This window comes from Carassius gibelio, chromosome B20 (assembly GCF_023724105.1).
Source record: "Carassius gibelio isolate Cgi1373 ecotype wild population from Czech Republic chromosome B20, carGib1.2-hapl.c, whole genome shotgun sequence".
Lineage (NCBI taxonomy): Eukaryota > Metazoa > Chordata > Actinopteri > Cypriniformes > Cyprinidae > Carassius > Carassius gibelio.
The window spans coordinates 5,363,025-5,381,668 of NC_068415.1; the positions used below are offsets into that span (position 1 = coordinate 5,363,025).

The window sequence follows — 18,644 nt, forward strand, 5'->3', positions numbered from 1 at the left end:
AGGAATGACACAAGATGATAACAAGATATGGTGGTGGCTAAAAATGAAGACTGCTTCTGCTTAATCAAGAGATGGTTTAGATAACAAAGGTTAAGGGAATTAAGCATGTAAGGTAAAAATAATTTTAAAGAAATGTTCCTAGCATTATGTATTTTAAACAGTTTAAACTGAGATTTTAGATCTAGAAACTTTGACATTTTTAACTTATTTGAATAATTTAGGGTTATATGTTGTAATGAATTTTATATTATAGTCTAAGTTAAAGTTTGGCAAAAATTGTCAAAATAAATAAATAAATAATATTTTGCACAGTAAGAGAGAGAGAGAGAGAGTGCTTGAGTGGAGGCAGGGATAGTGCTCTTCTTCTATTATTGGCCTGCTAAGAAAGAGTAACCAAAACAGAGCAATAATTTTAAGACCAAAACAACAGCTGATTTTTCTCAAAATAAAAAATCATTAATGAACAGGCAAACTTTGAGATTAGATAAGAGATTAGGTACAAACTTGGTAAAATGCACAGACAATGTTTGAGTTTAAATCCTTCCGATTTAATACCAAAAGGAAAACCTTAAATATGAGCTGTTAAAATATAAATGTGTTAAGTATGTGCATGCATGAGGATGGCTATATATATATTATTGGGGGACAATTCTGTTCCTGTTTTGTTTCAATTGAGTCACTAACCTCTGGAATGAGTGTTTTATCATTACAGATGTGTTAAGTGAAATTACTTTACAGAAGTCGATAATTCTGAGTGAAACTAATGAAAAGACAATGCCGAACATGGGACGAGCTTGAAGTGGATTGGTTATCCAGCTCTGTCTGCTACTGGTAATAATGACTTGTTTTGTCTTTTATAATGCTGATTTAAATCACTCTCTGGATTAATATGTTAAAGAGTGTTTATATGATTGGATTTGTGAAATTTAAGTTTGCCGTCCAAAATGGGTTTAAAATCCATGCCTAAATTTAAATGAGGGTCTAAATTTTAACAAGTTAACACTTTGTTGTTTGAATGGTAAAGGTAAATATTTTAGATGGCAGAAAAACAGTGACAGATTGGCTACGTCACTAACCAAATTATCCAGAGAGCACCCTCACATAAAGAAGCCTGGTGGGAAAACAAAGGAGTGAATCCTGCTTGTGTTATATAGTGCAAAAGCTTTATGTAGTGGTTTATGTAGAACAGAGATAAGTTGAACAAAAACGTGTGGATAGCCCCTTAATGGAGCAAATCCATAACAAGAGGTTTGAATTAATTGAAATAGCACAGCAAAAAAAAAAAAAATAATAATAAATTTAGTTTGAACAAAACAATTGTAATAGGCTCTATGGAGCTGCTTATGAACACCTGTCAGGTCAAATCAAATTAATATTGTGAACACTGACAGGGCTTTTTGATAATGTATACTGTTTCAATACAGATTTACAGAAACTGAGGATGTCTCTTTAATAAATATTTGGGCGTTTAGAACTAAGTAATAGTATTGTTCATTTAGTAATAGTATTGGGAAATCTGTGTGCTTTTTTTTTAGTTTATAATAATATATGAGTAAATAAATATCACTACCAATTGACAAACATGAACGAGGGTTTTAAAGACATTGATCTCGTAGCTGATGTGTAAGCATTTATCACTGACAAAACAGTGAGAACTAAATTGACTTAATACGAGGTATTGAGGATTTGCTTCTGAATGTGTCATTAATATAGTCTGAGTACAGTAATATGGTATGATAATTGACAAGACTTACATTTAAAAAAAAAAAAAAAAAAAAAGGGTAATAATAAGGCAATGAGTATGGTTAACAGTAATGTCCTGGTATAAAATACATGCATGACAATAAGTGGATAGGTTAGTTGTATTTTTGAAGTTAGACACTTCGATACTTAAAATGTAATTTTGATCAAATGTTGTTAACAATGACAAGTTTGGGTTAATGGTTAATGTATGTGTAAGCAGCATGTGAACTATGATGACTGCAAATGGATTCGTGGTGAAAGTAAAGCTTAATAAAAGGGCTATTAAGTAATAAACTAGGAACTGCTCTAGGTTTTCGAGGAAATAATGATTATGATTATTTTTATTTTTAAAGATGGCTCAATATTGATCTTACTTATTTTTGGTTTGTTTATTTTTGTGTTTTTAACACCAAGTTTGGAATGAAAGGGTAAAATGGATATTCAATCTCTATAATTGTACCATTGATCGGGAAAATGATAGATTTTCATAAAATAAGGGTATCTTTACTGGGATTTAGGTTATAAGCAATGTCTGTATTTGGTATCTGTGAGGTGACTGAGGGTCTGACATATGTCAGGAATGCAATAACAGTGGTTATTCATTTAGCCCGGCTTCCAGAGAATAATATATATACGTTTACTGTAATGAGTTTATTTTACTATATGACCAAATTAACTAAAATTCATCATAGTTGTATAAGACATGTTAAAAGAAAACAAATAAGACAAATATCCTTCTTAAGGGTTAAATTTTTTTTTGAATTGGTTATAGTGTATGCGTTTTTCTTTAATGATTTGTTAAATCTGGTTAATGAATATGCAAATTTAGTCTTAAGGCTGTTGGATAAATGTTTGGTTTTAGAGGGTAAGTGTGAAGTAGCTGTAGTAGGAAGAGAGGTATTTACAAAGATATGTTGATGAAAGTGAGGACACTTTTCCAGGTAGAGGGACACACAGAATGATTCACTGGAAAAGACATTATGTGAAGAAAGACTAGTGCAAGTGCCAATATTGTGGGATTAAGTAAGTAGATTAATGTATATGGGAAATAAGAATGTATATGGGAAGTATTTTGTACAAAATAATGTGTTTATTACTAGAAATGTCAGCCAGTACCAGAGATTTTAAGTATGCACATGTTTAAGTTGACCAACAGTCTGCATTCTTAGCATGCATCACAACTACACCTGACCGCATTTATTAGACCAGATGTGGGGTATTAGACCCCACATTGATCTAAAACGGGGGACTGAAGGAGTGGATGCCGAGTTGCCATATCCTTCATACCAGAGATGGGACCAAGTCCCCATGTCTGCTTCATACTGATATTATATTATATTATTACATGATTTCTTGTTTGACTATTAATCAAGTTATAGCAAGAGTGAAATGTGTAACCTTATGTGTGCTGTATTTCTTTTCCTCAAGATTAATGTCCACATATTATGTGTGTGTATCCAACCGTAATGATAAGACACTTGCCAGTGCTAGAAAGCCTTGAATTTTAGATAAGTTCTCTGTGTATGTGTGTTAGTATCTGTCTGTACAGGGAGAAGCTCAGACAGTCCCAGGACAAACAATCAACTGCCAGTGTCCAGCGTATCAGATCTACGTCTTTGGAGAGTTTATCTAGGTTTTGGAACCAATCAGAATTTTGTTGACTCATGTATTGACGCAATTAGTATCCTCTGTCAGGGTATAACTGTGCTTGATTTTGTATTGTACTGGGGGCGGCCTGCGAACTCCTTCGAGAGTGTTGAAGCTGACTTCTGCTGATGAAATTGCAAACTATTTTCTTCAAGTAAAATTATTATTATTAATTGAACTCATCTCTGAGTCCTGGTCTTCATTGCGACATATCTGGTCCTTGGGTTTTAACTGTAAATTCCCCTACAGTCTAAATAAATGTCAATAATTTTAAGAGAGAAAAACTTGAAAATTGAGCAAGCTATATATAATTAATTTAATTTTTTAAATCATTAGATGGAAATTTACTTTCTACAATATGAAAAAGTTTAGATTAAAGAATTATCGCGACAGCGATATTTTCTTGAATTATTATTTTAATAATAATAAAAAAATAATAAAATTATTTATTATTATTATTATTATTATTATTATTTAAAAATACAAAATACAGATTTCATTCATAGATAAGATAGATATAGACTATAGTGTTTATGGCATGCAATGGTTTGTCAACAAGTAAAATTATTGACTTGTGCATATAGTGCTCTCTAATGAAAAGAGACACTGCAGATTGTTTGCTTAAAATAATAGTTCACTCCAAAAATAAAATCACTAATCAATTTTTTACATGTCATTACACATCTGTACCCAATTCTGTTTTCTTGAGTGATTTAATATCCTGGATATCCTTTCAATATCCTATAGGTTCTGTAAGCATCATAATGAAAAACAAAACAAAACAATAATGCTTCTGAGTCAGATCATTTCATTGTTGACCCGCCATTTCACAAAATGGGTCTAATTCGTTCACAAATCTGACAGATTCAGTGCTCCTGTTTAACTTGCAATGATTCCAATGACTTGAATCTTTTAAATCCCATTTGTCTTTAGTTTACATTATTACAACAGTAGGTGGCGAAAACTATTCTTGCCACTATTTTGATTAAATAATTATTTGCAAGCAATATGTTAATTGCAAATATATCATAATATAGTAGATTTGTTCACATAAATTTTCTTGCTCTGTCAAAATTCAACAGAAACTTATTTTTTGACAGTAATTCACTTTTTTTTTAAATCTTTAGAATTTTGCTCCACTGATAACATTAAGATATTAAAACTTCTTGTGCCTTTGAGTTCATCTCAACATTCCTTTCTAATAATAATTATGTTGTGATTTGAAATAATACTTTAACATTAGGTATTCCTTTCATTTTCGCCCTTTTATATTTGGTTGTCAAGGAAACTCTTGACCTCACCTCGTTTGCTTTGATGTAATACTGAAAAGGCAAAAATATAATACTGTATTTACTTTAAATTGTGTAACATCATTTACTAATCCATCTCTGCCATAGTCATGAATTAGTAAGTGCCACTGTTCTCTGCTTACAGTTCATCACATCCCTAAAATAAATATTTGTTTAATAAAGAATTATTTTTGAATGCTTTTACATGAAAAGATGAAAAGTGCTTTTAAAAGTTGATTGTAATCTCTCTTGTAGCCAACAACACCAGGTGATGAGGAACCTGATTCACCGGACCAGAATGAGAGGAGGAGAATTGAGATCAGGTGAGGGGGGGTTACAGACAGCTTAAATAGGGCTGTTAAAGTGCAGTTTCATGTTACTGCCTTCTCAAACTCCTTACAAAGACACTATTTATCAGATTTTGAAAAGCAAACATGGTCACATTATCTCTTGTTCTGCTTCTTCTTTCAGTCCAGTGGTCCTGGGCTCAGGAAGACCCTCTTCTGCCTTTCTCTGAATATCTGGACCCCGAGCTCAAGGTGCGGCTGAAGTGGGGATTTGATGAGATCCAGGGCACAATCTTGTTCCAGCTCACGGTCAGCACCAGCGGCTGGGTCGGTTTTGGCTTCAGCCCCAAAGGAGGAATGACTGGAGCCGATATGGTCATTGGAGGAGTTGGACCCAAAGGCAGTTATTTCACGGTAAACACTGAGACTGATAACTATCAGTCACTAACAGTGAAATTATATTCTTTTGATATTTTGTTCTTTATGTGCTTAATTCTTATTCATATTTAATTTTTTTAGTTATAGTTTTATATATTTGTTTCTTAGTCTTTCATGTCATCAAAACAAGCTGATAAAGTTCAAGTTGTTTATGGTGGAGATACAAATAATTTTATATTCTATTGATATTTAGTTCTGTATACTGTCGATTCTAATTCATCATGTATTTCACATTTAGTTCATTATCTACAATGTAACTTATTATATTTAGGTTACCTTAGTCTTAAACATCAAGAATTGGGCTGATAATGTCAATAAGCAAATTACAGTGAAGTTACATGCTCTATAAATCTAATTTTTATATTAAATATAAGTGTATATTTTGTTCTCTTTATTCTGTATTAATACTGGTATGTATTTCATGTAGTTAATTAATTATGAACTACATATTTAGTGTCCTCGGTGGCTTTAAGCAGGAATATTTTATAAAGTAAGCAACCTTACAAGAGTGACAGTCCACTTTTTATTACACTAATAAACTGTATTTATTAATATTTGTTTTTCAAACGATATATTATAAAATTAGAAAATATTGGTAACAATAACCTGATATTACTGTAATAGCTTGTTAGTCAGAGTGTTCAACTTATAGCCCATCTTAACTGGATTAGGAACTGCAACTAAAACTATAACTACAGCATCATAAATACAACTGTTGCCATGCACACATGCATGCTTCATTTCTCTTTCTTTTCCATGTTCAGGATCGTCATGCTGGGGGGAATTCAATGCCTGTGGTTGACGAGCAACAGAACTACAAACTCCTGTCCCTGACTGAGTCTAATGGGAAAACAGTCATGAAGTTTCAGAGGTCCATCAGCTCTTGTGATGACAAGGATTTACCAATCACTGTGAGCCTGTTTAACCATTTTTTATATAGTTATATAGTTATACTGGATAAAGTTTAAAAGTCAAAACAATTAATTACGTGATTGAGTTGACTATGTAAACATACTACTGTTAAATACTCTAAAATCTATTATAATTTTAGTGTTGATGAAAATATAGCATGAGCAGTTTTTGATTTAAATTATAGTTTTAAAATTCGAAACAAAACAGAATGTTCTGATTTTAGATTTGTAAAAGTATGCTACATAAATCACTGGCATGAAACAAACATCGAACGAAGTGCAAATGCCAGTGGGTGGCGCTAATTGAACAGCGGCTATATGAATGTAAGATGAAAAGAAAATGCCATATTTCACTCATAGTGATTAGTAAACTGACACCCGAGATCATGTATCCACATTTCCTTTTCTTTCTCTGCGGAAACTGGACTGACATGGAGAGTCATATATCCCTTAAACTTAGCTCACCTTAACGCGTGAGCCAGGATAGGAAACATCGCTAATAACAGTGAAGCAAAGAAGCTCAGTGACAAGCAGAAAATCTGCAATGGATTATCTCCTTGACCATACTGCGTTCAGCAAGGTCAACCTTGACAGTTCATCTAGGAACAGAAAGCAGCACAGTCTAGGTGCTGAAGGAAAGTCTTCAAGGGGAAGAGAACAAGAATGCCGTTCCGGGGATCACAGCTGTTTATATAGGGAGGGGGTAGGCTCCTTGTCATGAGTTGTGATTGATCCATCCTTCAGACAGATTTGGTGTAATTGGTGCATTCATGGTCTATCACGCCCGGTGGTGTTCCCATAGTGATATAACAAGCAATTGTTTTGAAAGAGATCCCTGAAATTCTAGAGCAAAAATAGCTAACAATGAGTTATCAGGAGCGACACACACACTGCAAACTTTTACAACTGCAACTGCATTTAATGGCAGTGTACATGTGGTAAAAAAGCTTCTCATTTCAAGTAAAGGCATCAAGTAATAGTGTTTTTATTGGATTATCAGGATCTCCCCATGAAGCTGATCTATGCATATGGACAGACTGATGACATCACATACCACAGCGCCCAAAGAGGCACAAAGGAGCTGAACCTGTTAAAGTACATGCCTCGGGTCAACCCTCCAAACAGCAACTTCTTTGACATAACTATGGTTAATGTAAGAAAGATTTTAATTGTTGTTTTGCTGTTCTGTACGTAAAATCAGTTTTCTGTTAAAAAATGATGCCACAAATTCAGATTATTAAAATATTTATTTAAATTAGAGCATAATGTTGCAATGTACAGTGGACTTGGTTTTTTGTTGTTGTTTTTTTTTTAGATTAAAATTTTAGATTTTTTCACTTATGGTCACCAACGCTGCATTAATTTAATAAAACATTACTAATAATTAATAAAAAAAATACAACAGCAATGTTGAGAAATATTATTACAGTTTAAAATCAATTATTATTTCTATTTGAAAATTCTTTAAAATGTAATTTATTCCTGTGATTACAAAGCTGAATTTCAGCAGCCATTGTTAAGAGTCTTCATGATCCTTTAGGATCATTCTAAACTGCTGATGAGTTGCTGAAGAAACATTTATTAAAAGGGTTTTTGATGAATAGAAATTTAAAGAGAACAGAATTTATTTGAAATAAAAATATTTTATATGACTTTACTGTAACATTTGGTCAATTTTATGCTTCCTTGATGAAGAAAAACTACTAACTGACCCTATGGCTTTACTCATTGCTTACATTTACAAACTCATTTCAGTTCACTGTACCAGCCAAACAAACCTACTATCACTGCAAGATCATGAAAGCCCCAACATTTGATCGCAAAAAGCACATTTATCGCGTAAGTGAGTTTAAGAACTTAACACACAATCTATCCAACCAATCTATCAATCATGAAACTATTCAACTTATTTTCATTATGTCCAGATTGAGCCGGTGATCACAAACTTTGACCTCGTGCATCATCTGTTGCTGTACCGCTGCCCTCCGAGTGTGACCGAGCCGTTTGAGGAGGAGTGTTACACTGGGATTGATGGAGAGTGTATGGAGACTGTGGCTGTGTGGGGAATTGGCGGAGGGGTTAGTCTCACCTGTGACTTAAGTTGAACGCATTTGATAAAAAAGTTAAGCCATTAATCACTTGAAGAAATCATTAACTGCTGCGATTAAATCAAGAATCAGATCAGTTCGACACTTAACTGAGAGTCGAAGGGGTTTTCTGAACTGATTCATTGACAAGTTCCACCTCCAGAGGATGATTCATTTTCAGCATTTATTAGCAATTATACTTTATTAGGTCTATTGGAATATCATTTATATGTAAAACTTTATTAATGAGGTCAAATTACTGATTACCTTTTCATTAAAATAATATTTTTCAAGGCTTTTGAATTTCCTGAGGTGGCAGGACTTCCAATTGGAGGAAATGTTGGCGATTTTTTCTACAGACTTGAAGTGCATTTCAACAATCCCAATAAAATTTCAGGTCAGTCAGGAGTGGTTTACAATGTGAAATACCACACTGTGATAAACATTTAAAGGGATATTTCACCCAAGAATGTAAATGTCATGTTTATCTGCTTACCCACAGGGCATCCAAGATGTATGTGACTTTGTTTCTTCAGTAGATGCCCTCATCAAATGTACATTTTTGGGTGAACTATAACTTCAAGACTTTTTGATATGATAAAATAATACTTTCTTGTCTGCACAGGTCGAGTTGATAACTCAGGTCTGCGATTCTATTACACATCTGAACTCCGTCAGCATGATGCAGCTGTTCTGATGACAGGACTCGCAATCACCCCTGGGTACGCCATCCCACCCAAAGCCAAATCCTTCCTCACATACGGCCTGTGTGACACTGCTTATATTCCAGAGGTTTGTATGTTTATCTACTCACTCTCTCGAACAGATTCAGCAGATGACTGGATGATCCTGTGTTCTGTGCTCTACAGGTTCTGGAGACACCAACTGATCTTCAGGTTTTCTCTGCGATGCTGCACACACACTTAGCTGGACGGAAGGTGCGAGTCGGACACTTCAGGTAAACCTGTGTGCATTCCTTTCTTCTGTGGTTCATAACCTAATGTTACTGCAATGAAATGCTATTGGTTTGTAAATTATTATCCTCTTCAGAGGAGGTAAACAGATCGATCTTCTAGCTGCGGATGAAAACTATGATTTTGAATATCAGGAAGTGACAAACTTGGGTAAAACTAAGACAGCGAAGTTGGTAAGTGCTTGGTTTTAAAAGGTTACCATGCTGTTAAGTTTACAGGGATTTTAAGCATAAATATCAAATATATGTACACGATACCGCATTTACACATTAAGTCTATATAATTTTTGTATATACAGTAATTAATCGCATTAAGTGAAATAAAGAAACATTTTGGTCTTCCAGGGTGACAAATTGCTGGTGGAGTGCACCTATAATACTGAAAACCGCAGCACACTCACATGGGTTAGTACATTTACACAGAGGCTTATATTGTCTTTTTTTAATGGTATGTATCTTCAAATTTGATTGATTCTCATTATATTGAAAGTGATCAGAGTCTGGTAGGTGCAAGTATGTCTTCTTATGTTCTTGATATGTGTATGATTTTTCCATGTCCTGTTGCATTTCTATTTTCCTGTTGGCTACCTAGTAAAGATAATGAAGACTTTTGTGGGCCAAATAAAAAGTTAAAGGGTTAGTTCACTCAAATATTAAAATTATGTCATTAATGACTCACCCTCATGTCGTTCCAAACCCGTGAGACCTCCGTTCATCTTCGGAACACAGTTTAAGATATTTTAGATTTAGTCCAAGAGCTTTCTGTCCCTCCATTGAAAGTGTGTGTACAGTATACTGTCCATGTCCAGAATATAAGAAAATAATTCAGCTGCTTCAGTGCACAAAAAGACACATAAATGTAAGCTTTTTTTTGGCATAAATAAAGATTTTAACCAAAAGTAATAATTTGTTTTATGTTTCATTCAAATGTGAGTTCATATTAATGGTCATGTTACTCAAAGAAATGTTTGCAAAAAAATTGCTAATATTTGATAACGTTATATCATTACAGACTGCATGATAGTGCCACAACATATGTCTGATCTGGGTGATAACTGCCGTAGACATTGATGGGGGCTAATCTCCCCAATATTTAGAAATCGCGAAACCATTTTCTCAAATATTGCCTATTCGAGAGAGAGAGAGAGAGAAAGAGAAAAAGAAATGGAAGTTGCGTGTGTTCGCAGCTAATTAATAAAGAATGATAATTAAAGGCTCTAATACACACCAGCACACCAGTATATGTATGTATTGTAAGAGTTAGATGAAGAATGATGGCGTGTGACGACATGGTAGTGGTGTCCCAATCCTTAGGGGAATATTTTCTCCCCTACCCCATGACTCTCTGTTTCAAGGGACAAGGGAAAGAGGTTGGCGGAGGGGTAGGGGAAGGGGTATAAAATAGAATTGGGATTGGGCCTAAGTCTTTTGGTTCTTTTAACTGTGATGGTTTTGGTTCACATTCAACAAAAACCCACCAAAACACTATCTTAACAAATTAGTACAGTGATCCTCAAATCTGTCTCACGAGATCCACTTTCCGGCGAAGTTTAGCTCTAACCCTAATCAAACACACATGAGTTTGCTAATCAGTGTCTTCAGGATCATTAGAAAATCACAGGCAGGTGTGTTTAATTGGATTCGGAGCTAAACTCTGCAGGAAACTGGATCTTGCGAGCCAGATTTGAGGATCACTGAATTAGTATATGGTGACATGCCAATCAGCTAATTAACTCAAAACACCTGCAAAGGTTTCCTGAGCCTTCAAAAAGGTTTCTCAGTGTGGTTCACTAGGCTACACAATCATGGGGAAAACTGCTGACCTGACAGTTGTCCAGCAGACAATCATTGACACCCTTCACAAGGAGGGTAAAGCCACAAACATTGATTCCCAAAGAAGCTGGCTGTCCACACAGTGGAAGGAAAAAGTGTGTAAGAAAAGATGCACAACCAACCGAGAGAACTGCAGTCTTATGAGGATTGTCAAGCAAAATCGATTAAAGAATTTGAGTGAACTTCACAAGGAATGGACTGAGGCTGGGGTCAAGGCATCAAGAGCCACCACACAGACGTGTCAAGGAATGTGTATTTCATTTGGAAACCAAGGTCCTAGTCTGGAGGAAAGGTGAAGAAGCTCATAGTCCAAGTTGCTTGAAGTCCAGTGTTAAGTTTCCACAGTCTGTGATTTGTGGTGCAATGTAATCTGCTGCTGTTGGTCCATAGCAGTGATCCTCAAATCTGGCTCGCGAGATCCAGTTTCCTGCAGAGTTTAGCTCCGACTCCAATTAAACACACCTGCCTGTGATTTTTCTAATGATCCTGAAGAAACTGATTAGCAAACTCGTGTGTTTGATTAGGGTTCGAGCTAAACTTCGCCGGAAAGTGGATCTCGCGAGCCAGATTTGAGGATCACTGGTCCATAGTGTCTTTTTAAAAACCAAAGTCATTGCACCCATTTATCTAGAAATTTTGGAGCACTTCATGCTTTATTCTGCTGACCAGCTTTTTGAAGATGTTGATTTCTTTTTTCCAGCAGGATTTAGCACCTGGCCACACTGCCAAAGGCACAAAAATTTGGTTAAATGACCATGGTGTTGGTGTGCTTGAGTAGCCAGCAAACTCACCAGACCTGAATTGCTGTATTGTCAAGAGGAATTTAGAAACAAGAGACCAAAAAAAAATGCGAAATGAATTTAAGGACACTATCGAAGTAACCTGGGCTTCCATACCACCTGAGCAGTGCCACAAACTGATCTCCTCCATGCCATGCCGAATTGAGGAAGTAATTAAAGCAAAAGGAGCCCCTACCAAGTTTTGAGCACATGTACAGTAAAACAACATACTTTCCAGACCTTTTTTTTTTATTGGTCTTATGAAGTATTCTAATTTGTTGATCTAGTGATTTGGTGGGTTTTTGTTAAATGGGAGCCAAAATCATCACAATTAAAAGAACCAAATAATTCATTCCGTTTGCATTGAATTTATTTAATAAACAAGTTGAATTACTGAAATAAATGAACATTCTAATTAATTAAGCTCACCTGTAGCAGTGATGCGCTGGTCAATGTATTAATAACCGACACCCGACCGATGTTTTCAACTAACCTGACCAAACTCGGACCACAAAAAAAGAAAATATTGTACCCGAGCCGCTTCCTGACCCGTATTTTTTAAAAGCAGTAAATGCTCATCATAGCATCATTGGGCCATAGACGTAGGAAGTAGGCAAAAAAAAAAAAAAAAATAGTAATATATTCTCATTTTGTTTAGAATGATTAAAAATTCATCAATAAGCTCATAATTTGTACTCAAATAGTACAAATCTGGCTATGTCTGTGAGGTTCAAGTTTGTTCCGATCAGAGCTCGTGAGCGAAGATCGCATTTCTGAATATTCCGCTCTGCTCACTCATTCTGGTTGCTCGCTCAACCCAGAATGGCCTGCTGGTTTGAGATATTTAATTGTTTAGTAATAAACTGTTGTTTTCTGTGTCGCTGCAAAGATGAAGTTGACGATGCGGACTTGCCATGAATGCCAGAGAGAAATGCACATTTCATATGGATTACATAATCACTCAGAGAGTAGCCTTTTTACAAGGGAGTAGCCATCTTTTCAGAAGTGAGGGGGACAGAAATCACACACAACACACACATATATATGTATATATATATATATATGTATATATATATATATATATGTATATATATATATATATGTATATATATATATATATATGTATATATATATATATATATATATATATATATGTGTGTGTGTGTGTGTATATATATATATATATATATATATATAACATTACGATATAACATTTCAGTAATCTATATAGCCTACTAGTCAACTGTTTTTTAACAGTAAGATTTTTAATGTTTTGAAAGAAGTCTCTTCTGTTGTCAGTGAGCAGTCAACCGGAGCTATATGACAAAAGTTCATATTTCTATAGAGACAGGAATAAAAAGGACCTATATATATAAAAAACATATTAATAGATAAATTGAATAAAGGCTAAAGATAAGAAATGTTTCATTTTACCCCAAACAAATTATATTTTATCTTGAACCACTAAAGAGACATCAGAGCCAGCGGCAAATGTCAGAAGATCTAGCCGAGGTGAGGCTGCTCTCGGCGGATACATGATGACGGAGCTCCTGCTGATCGCATGGAGCTCATCTCCAAGATCGGCGAAACACATTTTTTAAGACGCTGTCATTATAAATAAACCGCATATTTGAGTTTAAAACAACTACATTTTTGCCTGAAATATTGACTTTATTTTACAATGTATTCAAATTTATATAGTAAAAAAAAATCTGCTAATCAAAACAATTTTTATTTTGCAATCTGTTATTATTACAGTTTTTTTTTTTAGGATTTTGTTTATGCCCTTTAAAATCCAATATGAGTTTATATTAGTTTGATTTTGTCAACTGTCTTTGTCTGAGTTGCAAGGTGTCAGGTCCAGTGTTGGGAGGGTTACTTTGGAAATGTTATAGGTTACAGATTACAAATTACCTTATTTAAAATGTAATATTAAGTGTCACTGTTTCAAGTGACTTTAAGTAATGTAACTGATTACATTTGATTACTTTTTGATTACTTTTCTAAATTTCTATTGTTTTCAAATTTTGATTATTTTGAATCATCTAAAGCTGGCAGGTTTAATGATACAGTACTCAACACTGATTACTCTCAGATTTCAGAATCCTTCTTCACTTGAATTAAGATTGTAAAGTACAACCACCTCAAAATAGGACTTTAGCAGCTCTTTTTACTTTGCAATCTTTTTTTGGTTAAATACAGATTTAAAATCATAAGATATATAGTTTAATAGCTATGATACTGTTTTTGAAATCAAAACTTTGCATAGCTATGACAGGAAACACTAGCATCTAACAATGCCTTGGAAAAAAGGCAGTTAATCTAAAAATAAATAAAAAATTAATAAATAAATAATAATTTACATGAACCAAAATAGAAAATAAAACAGTTATGGAATAAGCATGTGTCATATTCTGTGTCTTCAACTCCAGAAACATTGGTGTCTCATATTTTAAATAGGCTATGTATATTTGTGAAAATATTCAAATGTAACTCCCTTTGTAATCATTAATCATAATTAACTGTAATTTAATTAGCCAGCAAACGTCAAAAAAGCGAACTCCCGAACTGACTCAAATGATTCGCGAAGCCGCTCCGAACTCCCGAACTGATTCAAATGATTTGCGATCCCCAAACTGACTCAATTGATTCGCGATCCCCAAACTGACTCAAATGATTCGCGAACCCGCTACTAACTCCCGAACTGATTCAAATGATTTGCGAACCCGCTTTGAACTCACGAACTCACTCAAATGATTTGCGATCCCGCTCCGAACTCCCAAACTGACTCAAATGATTCGCGATCCCAAAACTGACTCAAATGATTCGCGATCCCGCTCCGACCTCTCAAACTGACTCAAATAATTCGCGAACCCGCTCCGAACTCCCTAACTGACTCAAATGATCCGCGAACCCGCTCCGAACTCCCTAACTGACTCAAATGATCCGCGATCCCGCTCCGAACTCCCTAACTGATTTAAATGATTCGCGATCCCGCTCCGAACTCCCAAACTGGTTCAAATGATTCACGCTCCATACTTCGAACTCCCAAAATGACTCAAATGATTGGCAAACCTACTTTGAACTCCCAAACTGACTCAAATGAATCACGCTCTGAACTCCCGAATTGACTCAAATGATTCACAATCTGAAGTTGTTCTCTAATTTCATAACATTTACTGATTTTAAGGTACGAAAAGTATGTTAACAAATAAAATATCAATATTTCCATTCCGAACTGCTTTCCACGTCGAAACATCCACGTACATAAGGTGAGCAGATCACCCACTATTTGATTGCTCTAGACTTTATCCAATCATCTTCATCATCCACCAATCAGAACACAGGAGAACTCTTTGGCCACAGCTGCTGTGCTTCTAAAGCTCTTGCAGCAGCTTAACACTGGTTTTCTCTGAGGTGGTCGGATCACATCAGATTGTGGTTAATCTTGCAGATCATGACTTATATCTACGCTTCCTCTCCCTGCAGTTTGGTAATATAAAGATTACTCCTTTGAACTCCCACCTCTTTTGTGGGTTCTATTGTTCTGGGTCTGAATTTGGGCTCCTGGGGTCTCAAAAAAGAAACATCTTCAATCTCCAAGGTGAACGTTATGACAACACACTCTTAGAAAAAAGGGTTCATTGGGGTTCTATATAGAACCATAGGGTTCCTTACTCAACTCCAAAGAACCTTTTATGCTAAAAAGGTTATATAATGACAAAAATGAATTTTGTGATCATTCACATCAAATTACACACACACACACACACACACACACACACACACACACACATATATATATATATATATATATATATATATATATATATATATATATATATATATAACATTTCTGTAGTCTATATAGCCTATAGTTAACAGTTTTTTAACAGTAAGATTTTCAATGTTTTGAAAGAAGGCTCTTCTGCTCACCAAGCCTGCCTGTATTTGATCCAAAGTAGGCTACAGCAAAAGCAGTAATATTGTGAAATATTTATACTATATAACTGTTTTCTGTCTGAATATATTTTAAATGTAATGTATTCCTGTGATCAAAGGTGAATTTTCAGCATCATTCCTCCAGTCTTCAGTGTCACATTAATTAGAAATCATTCTTAATATGCTGATTTGCTGATTATCAATATTTAAAATAGATGATAACATTTTTTTCAGCATTCTTTGATGAACAGAAGGATCCACAGATCAGCATTTATGTGAAATAAAAAGCTTTTGCAACATTACACTATATCATTCAAAAGCTTAGTCAGTATGTATATGTTTTTTTTAATATGTTTTTCAATCAAAGATTCATTAAATTGATCAAAAGACATCATTTTACAAGAGATTTCTATTTCAGATAAATGCTGTTTTTCTGAACTTTCTATTAATCAAAGAAACCTGAAAAAAAATCTACTCAGCTGTTTTCAACATTATCATAATATGAGATTTTCATCTTCTGTTTGTGTGACTGGAGTAATGATGCAAAAAAACTCGTAACCGCGGGATGACTCATAACCGCGGGTGACCGTAGGCACCCGCTCATTTTGGATTAATCCGCGCATCACTGACCTGTAGAGAAGAAAGATTATGGATGTTTAAAACTCCCTTTATCTGCCTGCAGGGGGGGCTCTCAACTTCAAATGAGATGTGTTTGGCCTTCCTCTTCTACTATCCAGCTATGAATCTGAGCACCTGTGTGAGCTTCCCTAATGTTACATCTTTAGGATATGCAATGGGAGCAACAGATGCAGGGTAATCATTGAAAACCCTTATTATCAATACATTTAGCTCTTAAAATTTGCCCTAATAATTATGTGCTATTTGTTTGATCATTTTGCAGTTCTTGGCTCAATATGATGTTAACGAAGACTTGGAATGACACGTCTATTGATCAATACCAACAAACACTGAAGAGAATTGACCAGCTCGTCTGGGTAATGAACTCAAATGTAAGTGTCCACACCTCCTCAATATCAAGCTTTCAAACTGAATGCTTCTGTTCTGACCACAGCTGCGTTTACCTGACACTCTTTTCCATGTATATCTCCAGAACAACGGATTGTACAATAAAGGGACACTTCCTGACCTCAAAGTCATCCCGTCTGCACCCTGCATAAGCGGCAGTGCCAACAAAAGTCTTGCTTTATCATTGCTGCTCCTCTGTTTGGCAGTGCAATGGAAGTCCTTTTGAAACATTAATGCAAAACACAACTGATGTAACTTGCTGGTCTTTCATTGTCTGAATAATATCACTAATATCAGAAATTACAAACTCTTGGCTCACAAGCACTAAAAAATAAAAAATAAATTGAACAAGCTATGTACTTTATTTTGTCTGATATTAGATGGAAATGGACTTTACACTTGTATTGGTTTATTTGTGTTTTATGCCTTAAATAAGTTTATATAAAGAATCACACTGAGAATATGATTCAGAATAATAATAATTATTATTCATAATACAAAATACAGATTAAATATATCCAGTGGTATGTAAACAGAAAAATTATTGATGTGCTGGGTTGCCAGGTCCCAGAATTTTTTCCACGTCCCCTTTCTTTCATTTAATTTTCAGCACTTTTAATGATAACATTTAAAATTAGGGCAAGATAATATATAAATAAAACACACACACACCATGATTACTAAAGTTTAACCTTAGTAACATAGGCAGAGGGTGAACCAACTCAAGGGTAAGGCTAAAGGCAGCCAAATCTATTAATTACAAACATAAACCTGTCTTTTTAGGCAAGAACCAACAAATGCACGCATTCAACAAAGCTGATGAGTTTCAGCGATGACTTACTTGAACATCTCTGATTGGCCACTGCATCTCGAAGCTCAAAAGAATCGTGTGTGAATGATTATAATGCTCAATAATGTTAAAACGCCTAAAATTAAATACGGAGCAACATGAGCAAATCTTAATTTAATGCCGCAGTCGACACTTTCTATTCATTACACTTTGTTAGCAACAGAAGTAATAGTTTTAATTTGTTTGTGCAGGGGCATTTTTGCCCGAAGACCCCGTGGCCAGGGGAAAGCTAAGCCTTCACCAGCCTTACACACGCTCCGCCATGCTTAGTAACCATTACCAGCTACACTGACCATAGTTTAACCATGGTATTTGTAGTACAACATTTGGTTATACATGTGGTAATCTACATTTTTACTATAATAAAACTATGGTTAATTTTCTCATGGGATTTGTATTTATATATTTTATTTTTCTTTATATTGGTTTTTATAACTATACTCCCTTAATGATTTAATGTTTTGTACTGTTTACTAAAAAAACTATAAAAAAAATAAATTATAATCTTTTTTGATACATGCTCTGAAATAGCAATCTGAATCAAAAGATTAATGAACGCGCTCTGAAGTCCTGATCTGAATCAAATGATTCAGGATATGTGCTACAGAGTTCCGATCTGAATCAATCGAGTTTTAAACTCACTCTTAAGTCCCAATCTGAATAATGATTTACGAACCCGCTCCAAAGTTTAGATCTAAATCAAATGATTCATAATCTGTGCTCCGAAGTCCCGATCTGAATCAAATGATTCGCGATACTGTATGTCCCCTGAAGTGCTGTTTTGAATCAAAATGAGTTGCAAAACCACTCTGAAGTCCCAATCTGAACAATGATTATTA

At 34.8% G+C, this 18,644-nt stretch overlaps 1 protein-coding gene across 1 annotated transcript; it reads left to right on the top strand.

Moving 5' to 3' along the window:
• Positions 1-5,068: 5,068 nt before the first annotated feature.
• Positions 5,069-17,289, top strand: LOC127983767 (DBH-like monooxygenase protein 2 homolog). Its single transcript, XM_052586059.1, has 13 exons — positions 5,069-5,380; positions 6,169-6,315; positions 7,316-7,468; positions 8,071-8,154; positions 8,241-8,393; positions 8,697-8,799; positions 9,028-9,194; positions 9,272-9,360; positions 9,453-9,549; positions 9,721-9,780; positions 16,612-16,742; positions 16,831-16,939; positions 17,041-17,289. The coding sequence occupies exons 1-13, from the start codon at positions 5,114-5,116 to the stop codon at positions 17,179-17,181; spliced, it is 1,701 nt and encodes a 566-aa protein (XP_052442019.1). The 5' UTR covers positions 5,069-5,113; the 3' UTR covers positions 17,182-17,289.
• The last annotated feature ends 1,355 nt before the right edge of the window (positions 17,290-18,644 follow it).